Source organism: Pongo pygmaeus, chromosome 10 (genome assembly GCF_028885625.2).
Source record: "Pongo pygmaeus isolate AG05252 chromosome 10, NHGRI_mPonPyg2-v2.0_pri, whole genome shotgun sequence".
NCBI classification, from domain to species: Eukaryota; Metazoa; Chordata; class Mammalia; order Primates; family Hominidae; genus Pongo; species Pongo pygmaeus.
Window position 1 is genome coordinate 108,199,319 of NC_072383.2, and position 23,335 is coordinate 108,222,653.

General features: G+C 52.5%; 1 protein-coding gene across 12 annotated transcripts; it reads left to right on the forward strand.

The window, feature by feature from the left end:
• The first annotated feature begins 6 nt into the window (after positions 1-6).
• On the forward strand, positions 7-22,885 carry MVK (mevalonate kinase). 12 transcript variants are annotated; one of them, XM_063646711.1, is made up of 12 exons: positions 7-343; positions 1,252-1,343; positions 2,044-2,131; positions 2,462-2,609; positions 6,204-6,399; positions 7,859-8,014; positions 11,674-11,777; positions 12,406-12,451; positions 16,406-16,496; positions 16,876-16,992; positions 20,656-20,820; positions 22,045-22,885. In XM_063646711.1, exons 1-12 carry the CDS (start codon positions 176-178, stop codon positions 22,084-22,086), a joined length of 1,413 nt encoding a protein of 470 aa, XP_063502781.1. In that variant the 5' UTR covers positions 7-175; the 3' UTR covers positions 22,087-22,885. The 12 variants fall into 12 exon arrangements, with proteins under 12 accessions (XP_063502781.1, XP_054298936.1, XP_063502782.1 ...); XM_054442961.2 differs by having other exon boundaries at positions 20,656-20,809; XM_063646712.1 differs by having other exon boundaries at positions 6,255-6,399.
• The last annotated feature ends 450 nt before the right edge of the window (positions 22,886-23,335 follow it).

The following is a 23,335-nucleotide window of genomic DNA, read 5'->3' on the forward strand; positions in this document are numbered from 1 at the left end:
TCCCCGGGGTGACTCCACCCACAACTGGCCGCGCCACCCCTCAGCTTTCAATTTGTATTGGTTCGCAGTTCTCACCCCAGGGCGGGACACTCCCAGGGACTTGTTTCCCATTGGTTTAACGGAAGGAGCGGGGCGGGAAAACCCGTGTCGGCTTGGCTGCAACACCTATTGACCAATGTTCAAGCCTATTGGTAAAGGTACTCCGGGATCGCGCGCTCTGATTGGCTGGCCTGAAGTACAAAGCCTCCTCCTCTTGAGGCACTGGCGCTCTGGGCTACGGGAGTTGGGGAGCTGCTCCGGCTCCGGCGCGGAGGGGCGGCGGCCGGGCAGGCGGCCGCGGCAGGTGAGAGGCCGGGGTCGGGCGGCCGGGTGGCGCGAGGTCCTAGACCCAGGACGACCCTAAGCCAGGCGTCCAGCTTCTGTGGCTCAGTTTCCCCGGCTCTGACAGTCTTGCCCCGAGGGGTCGGCGACCTCAATCTGACAGTCGTGATTTTGAGCTTGACAAGCAAGGGGATTCCCCGCTCTGAGCCTCAGTTTTTCTAAGAAATGGGGATCACGATAGTACTTAGCTCATAGTACACTTGAATCTTAGCGTAAGGTAATCTACGTAAAGCCTTAAGCGGAGGGTAATTTTGCGTTATTTATAAATGTGTAAATTGCACACACCTATAGACCCTGCAAGCTCTTTTCTAGGACTCTGTCCTGCAGAAATACTCATTTAAGTTTGCAAAACGAGGCGTACTGGGTGTTTTCTGCAGCCTTGTTTATAATTGCGACACATTGGAAACAGCCTAAATGTCCAGCAAAGAGTTCTTTCTGATCCATGATTTCATGTAAATTTCTACTTTTAATAGTACAGAGCCAGTAATAAGTAGCTCTCAGTAATTGAATGATTAGTAGGTGCCAGACACTGCTAAGTGTTTCCCTTGCGTTAATTTAACCTTCCTAACATCCACCGAGGTAGGTACGGTTGTTTTCTCTCCATATAACGTGTGGGGAAACCGAGGTTCATAGCCATTTAAGTGAGTTAACTAAGATGACATCACTGGGGAGTGGAAGAGCTGGCATTTGAACCCAGATCTGTTGGATGTGTCCAGTTGACTCCTGCATTGCCTTTCTGGCACGTAGCAAGTGCTGGACGGTAACTACCTTTTTTATTATGATGGGCTTTGAACTAGGTGTTCTAAGATCTCTTCCTGCTGGTTCTGACATCTAGAGATCTTTGCTCTTCTCACTGGCTTTCCCTTTTAGGATTCCCAGGAGCCATGTTGTCAGAAGTCCTACTGGTGTCTGCTCCGGGGAAAGTCATCCTTCATGGAGAACATGCCGTGGTACATGGCAAGGTACAAAGCCGTTAGAGCCTTTAAGGATTGGGTATCCCTTCTCCCTGATGCTAATTTTGTAAGAAGGTAAAAGGCACAGCTTGGGACACAGCTTGAGGCACAGCTTGGGAGCAGATCAGAGAGATCAGGTTCTCCCCAGCCAGGCAAGGAAAAGATTTCTTATGCCCACTGAAGGGATTCTTGGGCCTCGCTCGGTATGATAGCAAAAAGATGATATATAAAGCCCTGTGAGTGGAATGAGATCACCTAGGAGTGAGCTTTGATGCAGAAGGAAAGAGGTTTTAGAACTGAGCTCCGGGGCACTAAGACATTTAGAAGTTGGAAGGATGATCTAGCAAAGGAGTTGAAAACATCCATTATCTCATTTTACCCTTATAACTACCCCCAAGGCATACCCTTTTATTATCCTATTTTACAAATGTGCAAACTGAGGCTTAGGAGAGAAGTGGTAACTTAATCCAAGTCCTATATACCTTGGTAGAGCTTAGTGTGAACCTAAGTCTGTCTGAAACCACCTCTGCTGCACTCTGCTATTTTTTTTTTTTTTTTTTTTTTCCTGAGACAGAGTCTTGCTCTGTCACCGGAGTGCAATCTTGGGATCATGGCTCACTGCAGCATCCAACCTCAGCCTCCCAAGTAGCTGGGACCACAGGTGTGTACCACCATGCCCCACTAATTTTTTTCTTTTATTTTTCTGTAGAGACGTGGTCAGACACCACGCTGGTCTGGAACTCCTGGGCTCAAGTGATCCTCCTGCCTTGGCCTCCCAAAGTGCTGGGATTACAGACGTGAGCCACCACACCTGGCTTCTCACTGCTATTCTTTATGTTCTTATATTTCTCATTGAAAACATGGTAATTATGGGGAAGTGATTCCTTGGTGTTGAGAACCTCTGAAATTTTGCAGGCGGAAGGCAAAGTGGATGTTAACTTTTAGCTGATCGATGGTGGCTGTGCCCAGGTTTAGTGGGAGAGCATGCCAAGGTTGATTAGCAGTATCTGGCAAGGGCATGGCTAGGAGTGGCCTCTGTGCTTATGTTTGCTCTCTTCTTAGCACGTGGGTCCTGGCCCCTTTGCCACCCACCCTCAGGCTTATTGCTTTTGTCTTTTATTCTATAGGTAGCACTGGCTGTAGCCTTGAACTTGAGAACATTCCTCCGGCTTGAACCCCACAGCAATGGGAAAGTGGACCTCAGCTTACCCAACATTGGTATCAAGCGGGCCTGGGATGTGGCCGGGCTTCAGTCACTAGACACAAGCTTTCTGGGTGAGTGCGAGGAGGAGAAACCAGGTGTGGTAAGAGCCTACAGAGAGGGCAGCTGGCCAGGTATTCTGGGCTGTCCCCAAGGGAGCCAGGGGCCAGCTATTTCCAGGGTGTTTTCTACCCTGACCTCATAAAATTAGCTTCACTCATTTTATTTTATTTTTTAATTTATAAGTGTAAAACAATGCATTGGATCTCTGTGGGCTGTTGTGGACAGATCATCAAGGCCTATTCTTTAGTGAAAAAAATGCAAAACAGCAAACATACGTATTTAAGTATAAATGTGTATAAATGATAGAAAAGGTCTCAGGGGCATAGACATCAGATTGGCAGTGGTGATTAGTTCTCCTAGGAGAGACCTAGGGCCAGAGAGTAGACAAAGTGACACATGTTTTAAATGAGGAGAATATATTGGCATTTTGTATAATTAAAAATTGATAAAAGTAGGCCAGGCACAGTGGCTCATGCTTGTAATTCCAGCACTTTGGGAGGCCAAGGCGGGTGGATCACCTGAGGTCAGGAGTTCGAGACCAGCCTGGCCAACATGTCGAAAACCTGTCTCTACTAAAAATACAAAAATTAGCTGGGTGTGGTGGCACACACCTGTAATCTCAGCTACTCAGGAGGCTGAGGTAGGAGAATCGCTTGAACCTGGGAGGTAGAGGTTGCAGTGAGCCGAGATTGCGCCATTGCACTCCAGCCTGGGGGACAGAGCAAGACTCCATCTCAAAAAAAAAAAAATTTAATAAAAGTACAAGTTACTTATGCTTATTATTGGAAAATACAGTCAATACTGGGACATTGTAATTTAAAAAATCACCTATTATTTCCCTTTTCCTTTCCCTGACCCCAGTAATGACTCCAAGTGTTTAGGCATTAATCCTTCTGGGTGATTTTCTGTAGAATGATAGAAAGATTGATAGAGACAGGGAGATATCTTGGTTTTTTAACCAAAATTGGGTCAGGCCATACAACCATTCAGAAGTACCGATTTTTTCTTTGTGTGTCAGGTGTGCGTGCTGATTTTTGACAGCACTGTGAAGATTTCATCCACTCATAAGCAAGCCAGCTTTTTCCATCAGTGGAGTCCCCTGCACCTGCCCCAGAGCTCACGTGTGTTTTCTCTGTTGTCAGTTTACTGTCTGCTCCCTAGGCTGAAGCCTTGCTCTTTGGAACAGTGTTTCTCAGCCAGGGTGGCGTAAATGAGAATCTTCTCGGATTTTTTCCTTAGACTGCACCTGAACCCTTGACACCTGCTTCCCATTCCCCATGAGAAACCACAGTCACTCCCATACGCCGTATGGGGATGGAGGAAGAGTTGAAAATTCTCATTTCACTTATTGAGATGGGGTCTCGCTGTGTTGCCCAGGCTGGTCTGGAACTCCTGGGCTCAAGCAGTTTTCTGCTTTCCCACTTTGGGCTCCCAAAGTGCTGGGGTTACAGGTGAGAGCCACTGTGCCCGGCCAAAATCCTCATTTTAGAGCAGCTCTTTTTAACCTCATCATATCTTGGAATCACCCAGGAGTTTTTTGTGATGGTGGTGGTGGTTTTTGTTTTAACCAATACAGATGGATGGGCTCCTGGCTCTGCCCCTCTCTTATTGGGAGTTGGTAGTGGTGGTAGGAGTTTTTGAAAGGGGTTCCTTGGGTGATTCTGGGGACACCTCAGTTAAAAGCTACTCCTTTGGAGTGTGCATCTGAAAACAACCAGCCAGAGCACATGGAACTTGTTTTCCAAGGTGCACAGGGCCGCCCAGTCAGACCAGAAATGTCTCCTGAGAACCAGCTGCAACTTGTGTATGTCAGTAGCTTGGGGTGGAAGCAGCCAGGTGTGGGGGAACATGTCTCAGACCACTCCAACTCCCTCGGTGAACCTGGGGCAGGTCACTTCATCCTCTGGGCCTCGGAGCAGAGACATGTTTCCTGACTGAGGGCTGCCGTGAGGATCCGATGACACTGGAGGCAGGCACTAGGGGTGCGACACAGAGTGCATTATGTAGGGAAGGGCTTGTTAGTTTTGGAGTGTTGGGAGACATACCATCTTCTAGGTTGCAAAGATCTACCATCTTTCTTTCAGTGTCCTTTTGCTCCCTCCTGATAGTAATAAACATTGAACTTTTTTTTTTTTTTTAAGAGGCAGGGTCTTACTGTGTTGCCCAGGCTGGTCTCAAATTCCTGGGCACAAGTGTTCTTCTGCCTTAGCCTCCCAAGTAGCTGGGAATATAGGCACATACCACTGCACCCTGCTACTACAGTGAACACTTATTGGGCACTTATGTGTGCCAGGCACTAAGTGTGTTCACATATGTTAGCACTCTTAGAATTCGCCAGCATTCCCTGGAAGTAGGTGGTGGTATTCATCCCCATTGTACAGATTTGAAAATTAAAGTTCAGAGGTCAAGTGGCTCAGGTTACACTTGTTGGTGACACTGAAAGGATTCAGACCCAGGTTTCTCCTAGCCCCAACGTCCAGGCTCTTAACAGCTGTTCCATCTCTATTACAAAGCTCTGAAATACCTGGGTTCTCAATGATGTCATGACTTGGCCATTTGAGTATATCATTAATCCATTCAACATATATTTACCCAGTACTTAACCGGTGCCCAAAGTTTCCTAACACACGCACGCCCAATTCCATTTCCCAGTCCCTTGAGAATGTGACCCGAGGCTCAGCGAGTGATTTGTAAAGGTGAGCTGGCCAGAAAGGCTCTGCCTTCTCAGTGTCTCAGAGGAAAGTGGCCCAGGTTCCTGTACATCACTGGGAACAACCTGCCTCACCCTCCCCTTCTGCCCAGGCACTGCCTCGCGTTTACACTGTCCTATTCCTGACGATTATCTTTTGGAGGAGGGAAATATTTTGGGAGGTTAACTTAACACTCTTTTGATTTGGGTTTTATACAATGGAAGGTGAAACCTAGGCCCTTGTGTGATTGAGCCAGCATTCTCTGTGTGTGTCTGTGTGTCTGTGTGTGTTTGTTTTAAGACTGCAATTTTTTTTTTTTTTGGAGACAGGGTCTCACTCTGTTACGCAGCCTGGAGTGCAGTGGTGCGACCACAGCTCACTGTTTCCTCAACCTCCTGGGCTCAAGCGATCCTCCTGCCTTAGCCTTCCGAGTAGCTGGGACCACAGGTGTGCGCCACCATGCCTGGCTAGTTTTTGTACTTTCTGTAGAGTTGGGGTTTCGCCATGTTACCTAGGCTGGTCTCAAACTCCTAGGCTCAAGTGATCTGCCCACCTCAGCCTCCCAAAGTACTGGGGTTTCAGGCATGAGCGCCTGCATCCGGCCTTGAAACTACTGTTAATTAGCACTTACTACATGCCAGGTGCTGTGCTAAAAAGTTTACACCCCTTATTTAACTTTACGTTCATGACAACCATATGAAGAGGCACTGTTGTTATCCCTGTTTTACCAACGTGGGAAACAGGTTCAGGGAGGTTAAGTCACATGGCCAGTAAATGGCACAGTTGGGACTCAAACCCAAGTCTGCCTAAAGCCAATGAACAGACTTGGGTGTGGGGTTCAGACCATAAATTCATGTCCATCCATGTTCCGATTCCAGTGACTAATCGATTTTCTGTGTTCTTTTGTTTATAAAGCACCAAAGTCCCTCTCACCCACTTGTGTTTGCTTGTTTGCCTGTGGAACAGAGCAAGGTGATGTCACAACACCCACCCCAGAGCAAGTGGAGAAGCTAAAGGACGTTGCAGGCTTGCCTGACGACTGTGCTGTCACCGAGCGCCTGGCTGTGCTGGCCTTTCTTTACTTATACCTGTCCATCTGCCGGAAGCAGAGGTGCGTGCATGGTCTGGGGAAGGAGTCCAGATTCAGCCTCCCATGGAGAAAAAGGAAGGGTTTCTGTCATTGCTGCTGGAGAATGCACATGCTCTCTTCTAGAGTGGCAGCCATTGGCTGTCCTCACCATGTGCCAGGAACCCTGCCAGACACGGTATATATGGCATGCCTTTTTTTTGAGACAGGGTCTCTCTGTCACTCAGGCTGGAACACAGTGGTATGATCTCAGCTGACTCCAGCCTCGACCTCCCAGGCTGAAGTGATCCTTCCGCCTCAGCCTCCCAAGTAGCTGGGAGTACAGGTGCGCACCACCACGCCTGGCTAATTTTTAAATTTTTGTAGAGATGGAGTCTCACTGTGTTGCCCAGGCTGATCTCAAACTCCTGGGCTCATGTGATCCAACTGCCTTGGCCTCTGAAAGTGCTGGGATTAGAGGCGTGAGTGACTGTACCCAGCCCCAGCCTCTCTGTTGTTGTTGGTTTTTGTTTTGGTTTTTTTTTTTTTTTTTTGTCCAGAACCCAAAGGGAAAACCTCAAGGGGCAGCCCTTCCCTTGAGCAGCAGATGCTGGTTCAGTGGCCAGGCTCTATGCTGAGGACACATTCGGAAACGGCCTGATACTTGCTGTCCGAAGCAGAATTCCAACTTGAGAGAGGCATGTTCCCTTAAGTGGGTGAGGGGCATTCCAGAATCTTCCAGGCTGGGTGGGGTGGGTATGTGGAATTTGAAGACGCACATTATTACAATTTTTATGTTTGGGAAATGGGAAAAGCACTTCGTGGAAATTACCAAACACGAAGTTTGACAGTTCTCGCTTGGGGGAAATACATGTAAGATGTAGCGATTCAGACCTTTCTGGTGATCAAAAGCAGACCCGTGTTACACATGGTTGGGGAGCACCATCTGGCGGGAGAGGCCCCGGTGAACACACAATCCTAGTGTGTGGTGGTGAGGCAGTGGTGGAGGGCGGGTGGGCAGGCGGCGGTCCTAGAAGGGAAGCCTGGAGGGTCTTTGTGGGTAGCTACGGAAAGTGTCACAGTGGAAGCGACCATTGATAAGGCCTTGAAAGATGGGTAGGGATTTCTCTGGGGGATAAGGAGGTGCAAGGCTATTGCAGGCAGAGGGGCCAGCCTGTGCTCAGAGCAGGCCCACGGAAAAGCCTAGCATGTGGGCACAGGAAGGAGGTGGGAGAAAGGGGTTGATGGCTTGCCAGGTGCTTCTGGGAAGGACTCTGGTTGGATGACCCAGGGATTTAAATGAACCTGGTACCTGTTTTCTAGTTGTCTGATTCAGCATGAGTTCCTGATGTTCAATAGGGATACATTTGGGGTCGGGAATTCTCCCCCAATTGAGAAAACTGGACCAGATTCTTGGAGTCAGGCCTGGGCCCGGCCCCTGGTTCAGTGCTGGCACCCCACTGCCCTGCGGGAGAGTCACGTTTCGCGCCCTGGTGTGTTTCAGGGCCCTGCCGAGCCTGGATATCATAGTGTGGTCGGAGCTGCCCCCCGGGGCGGGCCTGGGCTCCAGCGCCGCCTACTCAGTGTGTCTGGCAGCAGCCCTCCTGACTGTGTGCGAGGAGATCCCAAACCCGCTGAAGGACGGGGATTGCGTCAACAGGTAACCATGGTCCTTACCTGGCCAGTGTCCCTCCCGCACGGCAGGACGGGGGCGTGGCTTCTCTCACTGAGACCTCACCACCTCCCTGTGAGGTAAGAGGTATCATAGTGGCCATTTTAAGATGAGGAAGCTGAGCCTCAAGAGGTCAAATGGCTGGCCCAGGGCCACACAGCTAGTGCTGGCAGAGTGGGATTTGAACTCAGAGTCTGAGCTTTTCTCTCCTGCTCTCCACCACCTCTGCTCATCCCCGTCTTGGCTCTGTTGGGTTCAAGCGCCCATGGTATGGTAGAAAGAGCTGGAGTTCAGATGAACCCTCCCACCTCTGCATTGACTCAGGCTAGGACAGGGTCCTCCTCTGTATGGTAATGACAGTGCCCTAGGGGTGATTGTCCAGTTTTACCACACGGTTGTGAAAGAAACTAGAGTGTGCTGAGAAATCCCCATTAGAGGGTGTGCCCATTAGACTAGGGCGACTCTCCTCCTACGGGGCCGTCTCCACGGAGGGCATGTCACCTGTCTGCGTTCCTACTGACCACGTGAGTCAGTGAGGCCTGTCCAGACAGGCTTGACCACAGACCATTTCTATCATTAGGAGAGAATGCTCCTTGAGAAACCACCCAGTGCGCAGAGGTTATGCAGTTTGTCCTGGGACCAGGAGTTGTGGATGAGGCCCCCAAATGCAGAGCTCTGTCCTCTTCCTGGGCTTGTTTTTGTTTTGTTTTGTTTTGTTTTTTGAGCTTGGTTTTGTTTGTTTGTTTGTTTTTTGAGATGGAGTCTCGCTCTGTCACCCAGGCTGGAGTGCAGTGGTGTGATCTTGGCTCACTGCAACCTCTGCCTCCAGGTTCAAGTGATTCTCCACGGGCCAACGGACTGGCCCTGTCTTTCAAAAGGTGGAGGGTGACTGTGTGTGTGCGCTTGCACGTGTGTGTGTTCTTATGCTGCTTCTAACCATTTCTCCCACCTTCCCCTGAAGGCCAGTCATTCCTTCTCAGAACCCTTAGGGAAAGTAGACCTCCCACCCCACCCCACCCATCATGTGTTTCTGAGTCGGAAAGGACTGGAGCCCAGTCTCCTTTGAAGACTCACATCTGAGCCCCCTAAAATACAAACTGTGTAGAGCAGTAGGAAGACTCACATTTGTTGAGAGGGCCAGGCCTTGGGCTAGGTCAGCTGCCTGAGTTACCTTCTCCCACTTACATCACTCACTTCTTCCCAGGCACGCTGCCACCTGTTGGTCCCTGGGACGGGCCAGCTAGCTCTGGTGTGGTTCCAGTGCTGCACAGGTGGTGTGTCTGGAATGCACCCCGCACACACACCTTGCCCAGCTGGTTCCCCTTGTCCTTCAAGCACCACCACCCCCCGCCCAACCCCGCCAGCCCCCGGCAATTCAGCCCATAGTACTCTTACAGAAACACCTGCTTTGAAGTCACATATTGCAGTGTCATGGATTTGTTTGTATTTGAATACTGATTGCTTAGTGACCTTCACTTTCTCCATTAGACTCTAAGCTCCAAGAAGTCAGGGACCTTGTCTGTTTTGCTTCCTACTAGGAGCTTAGTCACAGGCACATAGCAGTTGCTCAATAAATGCTGAATGAATAAGTGAGTGTATCTTGTTGGCACCATTCAGTTAGTAGCTAAGAGCTTGGGCTCCAAGTCAGCAGATGTGGCCCTGACCCAGCAGTGAGTTGCACTGTGATCTCCAGAATGCTCTTTGACCCATCCAAGCCTCAGTTTCCATTTCTGTAAGAAACAGGATAATTATTGTACCTTCCCTGTAGGGCACAATTGGGAGGATTATGAACCATTTCTCAATGGTCCATTTGAGAAAGCATTTAGCACAATGTTTGGCATGTGCTAATCAATAGTATGTTAACTGATGTTAACTCATTATTAATCATAGTCTCACAGCTACCATGTGAGTTGCCAAGTCCGTAAAAATCCTTATTTGGCAGATGAAGAAAGAGACTCAGAGCAGGTAATTGACTTGCTCAGGGCTCACAGCAAGTAAGTGATTGAACCAGGCCCCCAGGCGCTGTGACCCCAGACGGCCTATTTTGAGGGGAGCACATCCTATCTCCTGGGCATTACACAAAGCACTTGTGTATTTTTTCCATCTCAATATCCTCAGTGAGATAGACACTATTATCCCTGTTTTATGGATGAGAAAACTGAGGGCTTGAGGTGAAGCAGTTGCTCACAGATGCCCAGTGAGTCAGTGGTAGGACGGGCTCCAAAAAGGGCTCAATGGTTGGGCACAGTGGCTCACGCCTGTAATCCCAGCACTTTGGGAGGCTGAGGTGGGCAGATCGCTTCAGGTCAGGAGTTCGAGACCAGCCTGGCCAACACAGCAAAAACCCTTCTCTACTAAAAATACAAACATTAGCCAGGCGTGGTGGCAGGCGCCTGTAATCCCAGCTACTCGGGAGGCTGAGGCAGGAGAATCGCTTGAACCCAGGAGGCAGAGGTTGCAGTGAGCTGAGATTGTGCCACAGCACTCCAGCCTGGGGGACAAGAGCGAAACTCCATCTCAAAAAAACAAAACCAGGCTAACTGCTTACTCCATAACTCTGCCACTGAGCCACATCATTCTCAGAGGTCAGAAAACCACCTTTAGCTTCTGCTGTTTCATGAGGAAGGGAATCTGCAGAAAGGAAACAAAAGCTGAGAGAAAAGAGTGGGGAAGTGGGGTTAATCATTTTGTCTTGTTCCATACTCATGTGTTTTGGGTCTGTTCATTTAAACTGTTTGTGAGCCCACACCTGGTCCATGGAAGGCAGTGAGGCCATGTGCTTGGGAGAGATCCAGACATGGCTGGGACCAGCCTGCACCCCCCCAGGGGTGTCTGGGGCTCCTGGGATTTGAATTCATAATGATCGTGCTTTGGATCTACTTGCAGGGCCCTGGGAAACAGTCACACCTCTGCCTGTTCTTCTTAAAGGCAGGCTTGGTTCAGGTGTGGACGCTTATGCAGAGGTCTGTTATAGTGGCAGTTACCACCTGCTGCTTGTGGACACCTTGCCATTATTAGACACGCATGCAGCTAGCCTCTGAGGAGGGTGGGGTTCCAATTCTCCAGGGGAGGATAGTGAGGCTCAAAGAGGTTAGATAACAGGCCCAGAGTCACTCAGCTAGTAAGAGGCAAAGTAGGGGCCAGGTGCGGTGGCTCATGCCTGTAATCCCAGCACTTTGGGAGGCCAAGGTGGGCGTTCGAGTCCAGCCTGTCCAATATAGTGAAACCCCGTCTCTACTAAAAAATACAAAAATTAGCCAGGCGTGGTGGCGTTCACCTGTTGTCCCAGCTACTCGGGAGGCTGAGGCAGGAGAATTGCTTGAACCTGGGAGACAGTGAGCTGAGATTGCGCCACTGCACTCCAGCCTGGGCAACAGAATGAGACTCCATCTCAAAAAAAAAAAGAGGCAAAGTAGGACCACGGGAGTCCAAAGCCCAGGCTGTTTTGACTGTGCCAGGTGGGCTTCAGAGGGAAGGGCGCACACTTGGCACGCTCCGTAGCTTGAGAGGTTCAGAGTGGACTTATTCTTTCTGAGCTCAAGGGCCCAAGCTCCTATGCCCCTTGGCCTCCCCAGCGCAGCCCCAGGTGACCCCTCCCCTGCCCCACTCCTCACTGCCACAGTAAAGATGAACATCTGTGTCTTCAGGTGGACCAGGGAGGATTTGGAGCTAATTAACAAGTGGGCCTTCCAAGGGGAGAGAGTGATTCACGGGAACCCCTCCGGAGTGGACAATGCTGTCAGCACCTGGGGTAGGTGTGGCATCGGGTTTATTTTATTTTTGTTATTTTAAAAATTCTTATTACAATGGTAGGTGCCCAGGAGTCTGTGCTGGTTTGGGAGGAATCGAATCAACTGATTCTGGAAAAAATAGCATTTTCCTATTTTGGGGGGAATGGGGAGAAACCTTGGGGCCCTGCCTCACGCCCCCTGAATCAGAATCTCCAGGGGTGGGACTGGGGCCTGGGAAGCTGCAGCTTCCACGAGCTCCCCAAGGGAGTTGTGGGTTCAGGATGCAGAGCCATTGCCATGGAGTTTGCACACCACCCAGGTGGCCTCCCCTCTGGGAAGGACTCTTGCTTACAGGGCCCAGATGCTGTGTCACGGGCCCCACCTTCACCATGTGGCCTGTTGGGGGAAGCTGGACAGTCTGGAGGGAGGGGGACCCAGGAATCCAAGGCCTGGCAAGAGCTTCCTGGTGGGGCTTCGGGGACCTTTTGCCCTCCTGCACCTTTTGTAACTGAAGCTGGGCTGACTCATTACTTAGCCTCTTTCCTGAATGGGGCAAAACGAACCCAACCCAAAGTTCAACCTCTCTCCCAAGTAGCACAGATGTGTTAGCTTTTCCCACAGCTCTGACCCGCTGGTTTTTCTCTTTAGGAGGAGCCCTCCGATACCATCAAGGGAAGATTTCATCCTTAAAGAGGTAACCTAGGGGTGGAGCAGCACATTCAGCCATGGCTGCATCAATGTGTGCAGGGGGCAGAGCTCTGCACCTTTGGGAAGTACTATAGGAGGCAGGTGTCCCTGGCTCTTCATCCGTCAATGTGGCCCTCACAGTCCACTAGCTGCAAGGAAGCAGGGGTGGTGGGGAACACCTGGTCTTTCCTTCTCCCCATCAGCTCTTAAATTGCAGAGAGTTCAGAAAGGGAAAGTCATGCATGGCTGTGCCCATAGACCCTCAGCTGCTCATTCATTCATTCCTCTATTTGCATAGTAAACAAGAATCCATTACTTCCTGTGTTCCCGATGATGCTGCACTGGGGCGTAGGAATGGAGAGATGAAGCTTGGGTACAGTTTCCAAGGGCTGTCAGTCTGCTTGGGGGGGTGGGGCCAGACACACACACAAAAGCCACCACAGGACAATGTGAGAGTCACCATGATGGAGGCACACAGAGCAAAGGCAGGATGGAAGCCACAGGGAGGCTTGGTAGGGGCTTGGAGCAGAAGTGACATTTGGAGACTTTCAGCCTGTTTTATGTTTCTGTGTCCCTCCCGCTGGAATCATTGGAATCACAAATGTGCATGTGCGATTTCAGCATCCTCTCTTCTGTTTGCACCCATGGCGGAATTGTCGGGTGCCTGGAATGAAACACATAGCAGAGGGGAGCCAGGTGCCTTTTTGGCTGTTCCTTAAGCCCTTGATCAAGTTGTGGGGTGGTGTTTGTCCCAGGGCACTTTGCCACCTCCATGGGCCTTTTTGCATCAGTAAGGGTCCTGGGGCTCTCTCTTCTTTACTCAGGGTGGTCTTCGTGGATGAGTGGCAGGTCCTGGCCTGCAGCCCCCACCAGCTGGGCCACCCCATTAGTGGCTCAATAACCTGGCCTGCCACAGCGTCACACCTGGGCCCCCGGCTAGTTCTCTGGGATCTTTCTGTCCCAGCTCAGCCACGTCTCCCTTTCCAAGGCTGTACGTCAGGGTTGTCAGCGCTGGCACTATTGAGATTTGGGGCTGGGTTATTCTTTGTGGTGGGGCCGCCCTGTGCCTTGTAGCCATCCCCAGCCCCTACCCACTAGATGCCAGTAGCACCCTCAGCGTGGCAATCAAAAATGTCTCCAGACATTGCTCAGTGTCCCCTGGAAGGCAGAATCACCCTTGCCGTCGACCTTTGCACTCCGCAGAAGCCAGTAGGAGCATAGAACAGCTTCCTCGGGTTGCTCCAGCAGTCACTGCCAGGAGAGCCTCGGGCGCCCAGGTGAAGCTGGTCTGCCACTGCCCCGGATCCATGTGGAACCAGAGCTGGATCATGTGGAGGAGTCAAAAATGCCCGGGCCCTGGCCTGTCTTCAGGAGCCCACGGTCTGATGGGGAAGGCGGTCACTGTAATCGTCAGAGAGAAGACACCTGAAGGGGTTGTGAAGCTGCTGTGGGTGACAGTGACAGGCGTCATAGATCTGGCTGCAAGCCTGGGGAATCATTCATGGAAGTGGTGGCATTTCATTCCTTCAATGTCTCCTGAGAGCCACTTGTGGCCTAAGCACTGGACTAGGCCCTGGAGCTAGAAAACTGATGAAGACGTGGGCTGGGCACTGAATGTACGGTCTACTGAGGGCATCAGGAGATGAATGAGGAGGCTTTCCAAGGGAGGCGGGCAGGGGAACGGCCAGGGGAATGGCCAGGCGTTGCTGGTGTGCTGGGCGGGGAGGCGCTGGGTCCGCAGGCCTAGGTTTGAGTCCAGCTCTCCCACTTGCCAGCTGGTGCCCTCAGGTGAGTCACTTCTCCCAGACCTCCAGCTCCTCGTTTACTTAAGGGTATCTTGAACACACAATCAGAAGTAGTGGCTCTGAAGTGCTTACCTGTTTGCTGGCCGAGTTCATTCATCCTTTCCACAAGTATCATTAAGCACCTACTGTGTGCTGAGCACTGGGGCCTCCACAGGGAACAAAACAAAGCCCCGCCTCCGTGGAACTCATACTTTGTTGGGAGAGGAGAAAAAATCAGTTGTCTGTGAGAGCATATCAGGCAGTCTTAAGCACCTTTAGGAAACAAGGCAGGGTCAGAGGCTACAAAGGGAAGGAGGGGGCCGATTGGATGGGGGGTTGGAGGCTGCTGATGAAGGAACATTGAGCAGAAACCTGAATGAGTCATGCCGCTATGGGGCGGGGCTGGTCCCTGGCAGAGGAAGCGCGGTGCAAAGGTCCTGAGACGAGCACGCTGCCTGGCGTGTCACACAGTAGCTGAGAGGTCAGGGTGGCTGAGTGAAGTGAGCAGCCTGGGGAGGGAGGAGAGAAGAGGCTGGGGCAGTGGCCAAGCCCAGATCACAGGAGCGCTTACCAGGTTTACGCCCTGCGTGGTGGCCACTGGATGGGTATGAGCCCTGGATCTGGTGGGGCTGGTGACAGGCCTGTCTGCAGAGGACTTGTGTAAGAAAGATGAAGATGCGACACCCAAACTCCTCCCGCCTGGCTAGATGGGAGCATGGAGCAAACCAACCTTTGCTGCCTGCTGTGGGGTGCCACGGGAGCAGATGGCGGCTTCACGGAGAAGCTGGGGGCCAGACTCCACGTTAATCCCATGGATGGCTTAAGGAGCTTCCCCGCAGCAACCATGCGTGGTGCCTCTCTGTAAAGAAAAAATGCATTGTTTGTGAAGTGGATCAAGATGCGGCCTCCCAGAACGCTGCCCTTTTGAGGAATGGCTTGTCTTAGAAGGGAAGAGAAAGGCCAAATAGAATGTTCATTTTTTGTAAAGTTTAAAAAAAAAAAAAAAGCCAGCCTCCAAGGCTGAGAATCGATATTAATTTCATGGGCTTATGGGCAGTGAGATAAAGCAGGTTTCTGGCAGCCCTTTCCAGCCCTATTGGATTTTACAATCTTGAACTGTGAAGAGAGCGAATAAAGGTATCAAGGGCTCTGCCCATCTCCAGCTGTCTTGGGCCACAGCTCATCCAAATCCCCCACCCTCCATCCCGGCCTGCAGCCCTCTGAAAGGCAGGTTGGATGGCAAGAAATGGCTTGAGCCCTCGAAGACGGCTCACTACAAGGACAGTTGGGATTGTGGCTTTAGGAGGGATTTACGCAGCTCCTCCGGGGCAGATGAGGACCACGGGGTCATGCTAGAGAGTCAGCTCAACGTGGCTGCCTGGGACACGTCTACATGCCAGAGGGCAGCCAAGGGGATGACTGACTCTAACTACATCTGGTTTTAGACCAGGGCTGCTCGTCCGGGCACCATTGAGGTAGGGCAGGAATGGGCTCAGCGTGCTAGGGACCATCCTCCTCTGCAACCCTGCCCTCCCTGCATTTACCGAGCCTGTGCGTGGCGCTGCCCGCACCAGCTAGCCTGGGCATCTTCCGTCTGTGTGATCCATTTCAGGGCCTGTTGCTTGGTCTTTCTAAAACTCCAGCTTCGTGGGGGTGACCCACACAAGTGAACCTTCGCCCCTCCTTGTACTCTGCCACAGCCACTTTGAATTTCTCACTGGATAACTGTGCCGGGTTCCACCACCTCCAGGCTCACACAGGCTGCTCCGACTGCCAGAAATCCTCACCCTTCTAGCTTTGCTTGGTGGCTTCTTACCCTTCCTCAGTTCTCAGTGTCCATGTCATGCCAGGAAAACCTTCCCGGACCTTCTCCCCTATCCCCTCTCTGGCCCCGGCCCCAAGGCCTAGCTGTGCCTAGCATGTTGTGGGTCCCAGTTGAAGTTGAATGAATAAATGAGTGAAAGGCCAAGGGAGAATGGTCACCCAACCGGGGCCTGGGATGGAGGCGCAGCTGTGGCCAGCAGCAGGAGCCCCATGCTCCCCCAATCCAGTGTCACCTCTTGTGCCTCCCTTCTTCCTCCGTATCAGGGTGGGGCAGCTTCCCGGACTGCTCCCAGTCCTGTCCCAGCTCCTCCGTCTTGAGTTCAGTGTGGACCTGCCTCCTCTTCACCCTGCAGGTCGCCAGCTCTCCAGATCCTGCTGACCAACACCAAAGTCCCTCGCAATACCAGGGCCCTCGTGGCTGGCGTCAGAAACAGGCTGCTCAAGGTGACTCTTGTTCCCTTCTTGGGCAGGTTTCAGGAAGGCCAGGACACAATTACATCTGGATTTTCGAGGTCTCCCTCTGGCTGAGGGGTTATAGGGGGTGTGGTGGGTGTTGGGGGCCCTTAGGGAGGTGGTTTTGGCAGAAAAGAAGGTACCATCCGTGCCGGTAGCCTGGCCAGGAACATGACAGTGGTCAGGCTCGTTAGACACACTGACTTTGCAGCTGGGAAGGCAAAAAAACAGGCTCAGAAGAGAGGCGGTTTCCCCAGAGCATGGGCACGGGCTGTGTGAACACCTCCTCCCTCCACCCCACTGCTGGGGCAGCTGTCCTGCATCTGCCTGCCCCCAGGCCTCACCAGCCGTTCCTTCTTTTTTTCTCCAGTTTCCAGAGATCGTGGCCCCCCTCCTGACCTCAATAGATGCCATCTCCCTGGAGTGTGAGCGCGTGCTGGGAGAGATGGGGGAAGCCCCAGCCCCGGAGCAGTACCTCGTGCTGGAAGTAAGAGCCTGTCTGCAGGAACCAGGGTTACTAAGTCCACACCACTGTCCAAGGCAGTGACTCTGCAATCTGGCTGTGCTCAGAATCCCCCGGAAGCTAGCACATAGAGGCCAGGACCTGCCTCTGGCCTATGCTGTCAGAAGCCCCTGGCCTGGGCCCAGGTCTGTGTGTGCCGTATAAGCGTATCTTATTTTCAGGCCTCTTCCCGGGTGATTCCGAGTAATTGGGAGAGTGCAGGGGAGGCCAGGGCCTGGCTCGTGCTAAGTGCAATGGAACAGGTTTGGGGTCACATCTAAGGAGCTCCAGCCCACGTAGGTAGATGGGGATGTGGCTGATGCAGAGTGCTCTGTCGGTGCAGGGGTGACTTCTTGGTCCCTCTCCTGCTATTGCTAACTTCATGGGTGCATTCAACAACTACTTGTCAACTGCCTGCTTTGGGTCAGACAGATCCTAACATTGTTTTTTCATCATCATAACCCCATCCACTGCTATTTGCATAATTCTAGTGTAGAGGTTGTGATCTCGTACTTTGGGTGTGATCAGGCCTGTGTGTGAATCCCAGCTCCACTTCTGCTGGATGTGTGGCCTCGCTAGAGAGTCTTAAGAATGCTCAGATTAGACGGGCGCAGTGGCTAAGTATTAGCACTTTGGGAGGCCAAGGCAGGTGGATTGCTTGAGCCCAGGAGTTCGAGACCAGGCTGGGCAATGTGGTGAGACTCTGTCTCTACAAAAAATACAAAAGTTAGCCAGACATGGTAGTACGTGCCAGTAGTCCCAGCTACTCGAGAGGCTGAGGCAGGAGGATCACTTGAGCCCAGGAGGTCAAGTTTGTAGCCTGGGCGATAGAGTGAGACCTTGTCTCACAAAAAAAAAGAATGCTTGGAGTCTCATGGGTGACACACAAGCACAATGTCTGGTGTGCCATGAGCTTAGGGAATCAAAGAGCCCAGGCTCCCCCTGGACACAGTCCACTGGCCTGGTGAATATGGGCTGTTAGCCATCTGGCTGCCCTTGTAGAATAAGAGGATCGGGTGGCCCCTAGCTGTCAGTGAAGGGACAGGAGAGGATCCCTTTGAGAGGGGCGTGCGGTCTCCATGTCACCACAGTCCCTCCCCCGCCCCGCACTCTGTAATCATTGCCTGTTGCCTCCCGGTCCCCCTGTGGGCATTCGAGTCTGTAGCCCCTGTGCTGAGTGGAAGCTGCCACTAAAGCAAGCCTTTTACAAAGGATTCTTTTCGCTTGATCCTCACACCCACCTGCCTGTGAAGTAGGTGTCTTATCCCTATTTTACAGATGTAAAAACTGAGGCCTGAAGAGGGACTTCCCCCAAGGTTATCCAGCTAGTGAGTGGCCAAGCCAGGGGTCCAGCCGACAGACTGGTCTGTCCCTTTATTCAACAGATCTGTCATGAGCACCTACTATGTGCCAGGGCAGAGCCTCCATCAAATTCCTGTGTTTCTGCCCTCATTCCCTCAGTCTTTGTCTTCCTAGCTCTCGATTCCTTCCACGTAGAAAGGAGGGAACACAGTCCCCCCGAGTAGGAAATTAATAATGATAGAATACTGCCTAAAATACACCCTGTCGAGCCCCTGGAGAATGCCACAGAACAGCACATTGATTATACATTGTGTGTATTTTTGGCTGTGGCAGCCGCTGAAATGTGCAACTCGGCTCCTGGACAGCTTTGCACTCAAACCAGCGAACTGTTCTCTTGTGTCACAACCTGTCATCTGAGCCTTGACAGATTTTGGATCAGAATGTGACAGGTGTCTGGAACCTGCCTCGGCAACGTGTCACCTGGTGCTCAGGCGCAGAGAGCGGCCCCCAGAAGTCTTCTCTCACATCCAGCCCATCAGGCTGGTGAGAGGTACCCGGGGCTGCCACCAGGCCATCATGCCTGTCTGCTCATTTGTCAAAAATGGTGAGCTTGGCGCAGAGCGAGTTATGAGGCAGGCCATCAGGGAGGGCCACCCCAACCCTGCCCGACCAGCCGTCCCCACGCGGGAGAGCTAGGTGGGCCTCCGCAGAGATGCCTCAGTGATTGGCAACTCCTGGTACACAGGCAATTCAGGTGCCCCAGAACAAAGCTTCACACAGAAGTGAGGAATGCCAGGGGTGCTCTCAGAGGCAGGGTAGACAGGAGCTTCATGTCAGGCAGACCCGCCTTCCAGTGCCAGCTTGGTACCTACTAGCTCAGTGATCGCAGGCAAGTCACTTCTTCTCTGAGCCTCTGTTTCCCCTTTTGGAAAGTGGGGATGATGGTAATGTACCCATAAAAATACTAATAGCACATATCTCGTGCCAGGCATTGAACAGAAAACTCACCTTGTTTCATCTCAGGGCAAAGAAGCAGATTTCTTTTTTTTTTTTTTTTTGAGACAGTCATCTTGCTCTGTCGCCCAGGCTGGAGTGCAGTGGCACAATCTTGGCTCATTGCATCCTCCACCTCCCAGGTTCAAATGATCCTCTTGCCGCAGCCTCCTGAGTAGCTGGGATTACAGGCGCGTGCCAACATACGTGGCTGATTTTTGTATATTTAGTAGAGACGGGGTTTCGCCATGTTGGCCAGGCTGGTCTCAAACTCCTGACCTCAAGTGATCCACCTGCCTTGACCTCCCAAAGTGCTGGGATTAAAGGCGTGAGGCACCGCACCCTGCTGAGGCAGATACTCTTATGACCCCGGTTTACAAGCAGGAGACAGACCCAGTGCAGAAGACCTTGCCCAAGGACACATGACCAAAGAGGGGCAGAGCCGAGACTCGAACACAGGCCTACTTGACTCCAAATCCCGTGGTTTTTACTTCCTGATGGCTGGGACCGTGGCTGGGCGCCCATCCTTAAAGCCCTAGCACATTGTGGGTGTTTGGTAAATGAAATCTAACTACTGGGTGCCTGGGCAGTGGAAGCTGTGAGTTTTATTTTTTCATCCACATGCATCTTGTTGGATCCTTAAAGAGCAGGAAGTTTATCCTGCATAACTGAAGAAACCTAGACAAACAGCTGTTTCCCTGCTTATGGCCTTGCTGGAGTTACACCTAGTTCTTATTCTGAAACCAGTCCCCAAGGCAGCTGTAGGGAGGCATATTATTTGAAACTTTTTCTCTTGCAAATGGCAGAAATCCATTTCAACCAGACTTTTGTAGAAAGGGAACGTATTGGCTCTCAACTGAGAAGACCAGAGGTAAATGGCTCTAGGTATAGCTCGATCCAGGGGCTGAAACAATGTGTCGGGAATCTGTCCATCTGCCACGTAACATCTGACCATGTGGCAAGATAGGTCATCTTGGCGACTTGTGTCTGAAGTTATTTTAGCAGCTCTAGTGGGAAGGGGCAGAGGAAACCCTGGGAGGGCTGTGATTGGCCCAGCTTGGGCCGCATGCCCATCCCTGATCAGTCACCAGTGCCAGAGGCTTCTGTGACCAGCCCTAGGATATGTGCTCACTGCTGTGGGGAAGGTATGCTCAGCTCTACCCAAGCTCCGTGAGAAACACTGCAGGGCAGAAGGATTCTTTTACAAGTGGAGAGGTCCAGGGTGCCAGGTAGGCAAAGCCGTTGGCTGTCTGCGGCCAACAACTGTCAGGTGGATGAGGCAGGCTCAGGGGTGGGCATAGGACCTTGGCCTCAGGCAGGCCAAGTGGGAACAGATGGAACCTTCTCCTCTAGGAGCTCATTGACATGAACCAGCACCATCTGAATGCCCTCGGCGTGGGCCACGCCTCTCTGGACCAGCTCTGCCAGGTGACCAGGGCCCGCGGACTTCACAGCAAGCTGACTGGCGCAGGCGGTGGCGGCTGTGGCATCACACTCCTCAAGCCAGGTATCCCGGGGGTAGGTGGACCAGGCTACCAGCCTGGGCTCCTAAGAGGGGTCCACCTGGAGAATTCCCTTGAAAGGAAAAAGACCTGGAAACAGGCCTCAGCTCTGCTGTGTGGCCTTGGGCAAGTTAATTAATCTCTGGTCTTTGCTTCCTCATTGGTAAAATAAGGATGAGAGTATCTAGCTTGCAAGATCATTGCCCAGATTCAAGCAGGAAAGTGCACCTAGAGAGCCTGGTGCAGGGCTGGGCTGTGGCTGGGGCTCCTGTCATCGGGGCTGTCCCCACAAGCTTGGGAAGTAACCAGGGCATTGTCACTCTCCACGTCTGCCTCACCTTGCCCCACTTGTACGTGGTCAGGATGGGGTTGATCTTGCTACAAAACGAAAGGGTTTCCTTCCCGTTGGTCTGGGGAAAGAGCAAGACCGAGTAATGGGCTTGGCTTAGGAAGCCCCCTGGTTCCTGGGGAACTGGCAAGGGGCTTCCGCTAGTGTTTAACCACCTGACACCTACCTCTGCCCTCAGGCTCGCTCCTGGCCTACAGTAGGCACTAACCATTCCCACCTGCCTCCATTTCCCTCTGTGCTCCTTGTCCCCTCCTTCCTTCCTTCTTTCTCTTTCTGTCTTTACCTCCTCCTCTCTGTTCTTCATCCTTCCTTTCCCCTCTGCTTTGCACTGAGCCCCCTTAGGCTCCAGGCATCCCCTCACACTCCATGATGGCCCCCAGGCCTCAGGAGGTGGCCACATCCTCACTCCAGCCGACCCCAACTGTTGGTTCCTAGTTCAGAGCCCGTGACAATGGTGGGGCTTGACATTTCTGGAGTGTGCCCGCTGTGCCAGGTGTTGTGCCAGACACTTTACCTGCGTTATTTCCTTTAAGCCTCCGTGAGATCTGCATGGGGAGGCATCATTAGCCCCATTCCCAGATGAGGAGACTGAGACTGAGAGAGGGGAAGTCACTTGTCTGAGGCCACACGGCCAGTACAAGGCAAGGCCAAGTCCTGTGACTTGAGAGCCCATGTTTTTAACTCTTGCTCCTTAAACCCCTGGGGGTGCAAGGCTGGGCATTCCAGTGCACGGAGGGGCTGCGGGTAAGCCTGGGCTTTATGGCCTGTTGGCTCAGGTGGGTCACAGCCAGGAAGGTACAGCAGGAAGGCCCGGGCTTTTGCCTTGAATATGATGAGCTTCTCCCGTGGAGCAGAGAATTGTCAAGGGTGACCTGCCTTCCCTCCCCACAGGGCTGGAGCAGCCAGAAGTGGAGGCCACGAAGCAGGCCCTGACCAGCTGTGGCTTTGACTGCTTGGAAACCAGCATCGGTGCCCCCGGCGTCTCCATCCACTCAGCCACCTCCCTGGACAGCCGAGTCCAGCAAGCCCTGAATGGCCTCTGAGAGGAGCCCACAACACTGCAGCCCCACCCAGATGCCCCTTTCTGGATTATTCTGGGGGCTACAGTTCGACTCTGTGCTGGCCAGCGAGTGCCCAGCTCCTGACACTGCTGGAGAGGCCTCAGCCGCTTGGCGATGCCAGCCGAGCTCTGCAGTCCCAGCGGTGGGACCTAGGGAGGCATGGTCTGCGCTCTGCATCCTCTGGAGCCAGCCGAGCAGGAGGCCCAGGAGGGTCCTCTGAGACTCCAGACCTGAGGCGAGAAGGGCTGCTTCCCCGAAGCTCCCACAGTCCCATCTGCTTCAGGCCCCCGCCTTGGCCTGTGTTCTCCCTGGCCGCCTGGGTCCGATGCTCAGATGCTAGGGCCTGGTTCCCGGAGAAGTGTGCCTTCTCTCTCCCTCTTCAGGGACCACCCCCTGTCTCTCAGGGCCAGGCCTCTCCCTCCTCCTCCAGGAAGCCTCCCCCTACCCCTTGTCCCCCCTCCCTCCCGGAGCATCTGCTGTCTGGGTGGGTCACTCAGCATTTGGTGTAGCCTTCCCTTCTACCTAGCGGGACGGGGCTCCCCCAGGGGCTGTCCCGGAGGCGGTGGGCCTGGTTAAATAAGGCAGGGTTTATGTGCACTTTCTTCCAATCTGTACCTGAGAGGTTTGTGGAAAAGATGGCAAATGGGGAATAAAAAGATTTTGTGTCAACAGTAGAGACTCCAGGCCACCAGCACCTTCCTCTGTCCCTGTCCCTTCTCCAGCTGTTTCCTCCATGGAGCTCTTCAGCAATGGAGGGAAATAAGGGTTTGGGGTCACTTTGTTGTGTGTCTTGGGGATGAGGTGGCTTTTCCCAGATGGCCCTTGCTGGAGAGGGACTGGGACACGGCCCCCAGTCCATCAGCACAACTCCAGGCTGCTGCTGCAGAGGGAGAAGTTGAGCTTCCTAGCTCCAGAATCACAAGCACCCACGAGAGCACAGACCTGTGTAAGACAGGAAAGCAGAACCTGCCATCGGTCCTGGGGCGCGCCTTCGTTTCTGAAATGAACTGGCTGGATAGAGAAAACAGACTCAAATGTTCATAGCCCGGGTGCCTGGCACTCCCCACCCCCACCCCCCACCGGCCCTATTTGAACTTTATATTGCAGTCAGCTTGGTGCTT

What these genes read in the sequence shown, in the direction of transcription:
- MVK (XM_054442961.2), top strand. Translation starts at nt 176, where the DNA reads ATGTTCAAGCCTATTGGTAAAGGTACTCCGGGATCGCGCGCTCTGATT. An exon ending in TCCATCTGCCGGAAGCAGAG is followed by an intron (nt 6,400 to 7,858) that starts GTGCGTGCATGG and finishes GGTGTGTTTCAG; the next exon opens with GGCCCTGCCGAGCCTGGATA. An exon ending in AAGATTTCATCCTTAAAGAG is followed by an intron (nt 12,452 to 16,405) that starts GTAACCTAGGGG and finishes TTCACCCTGCAG; the next exon opens with GTCGCCAGCTCTCCAGATCC.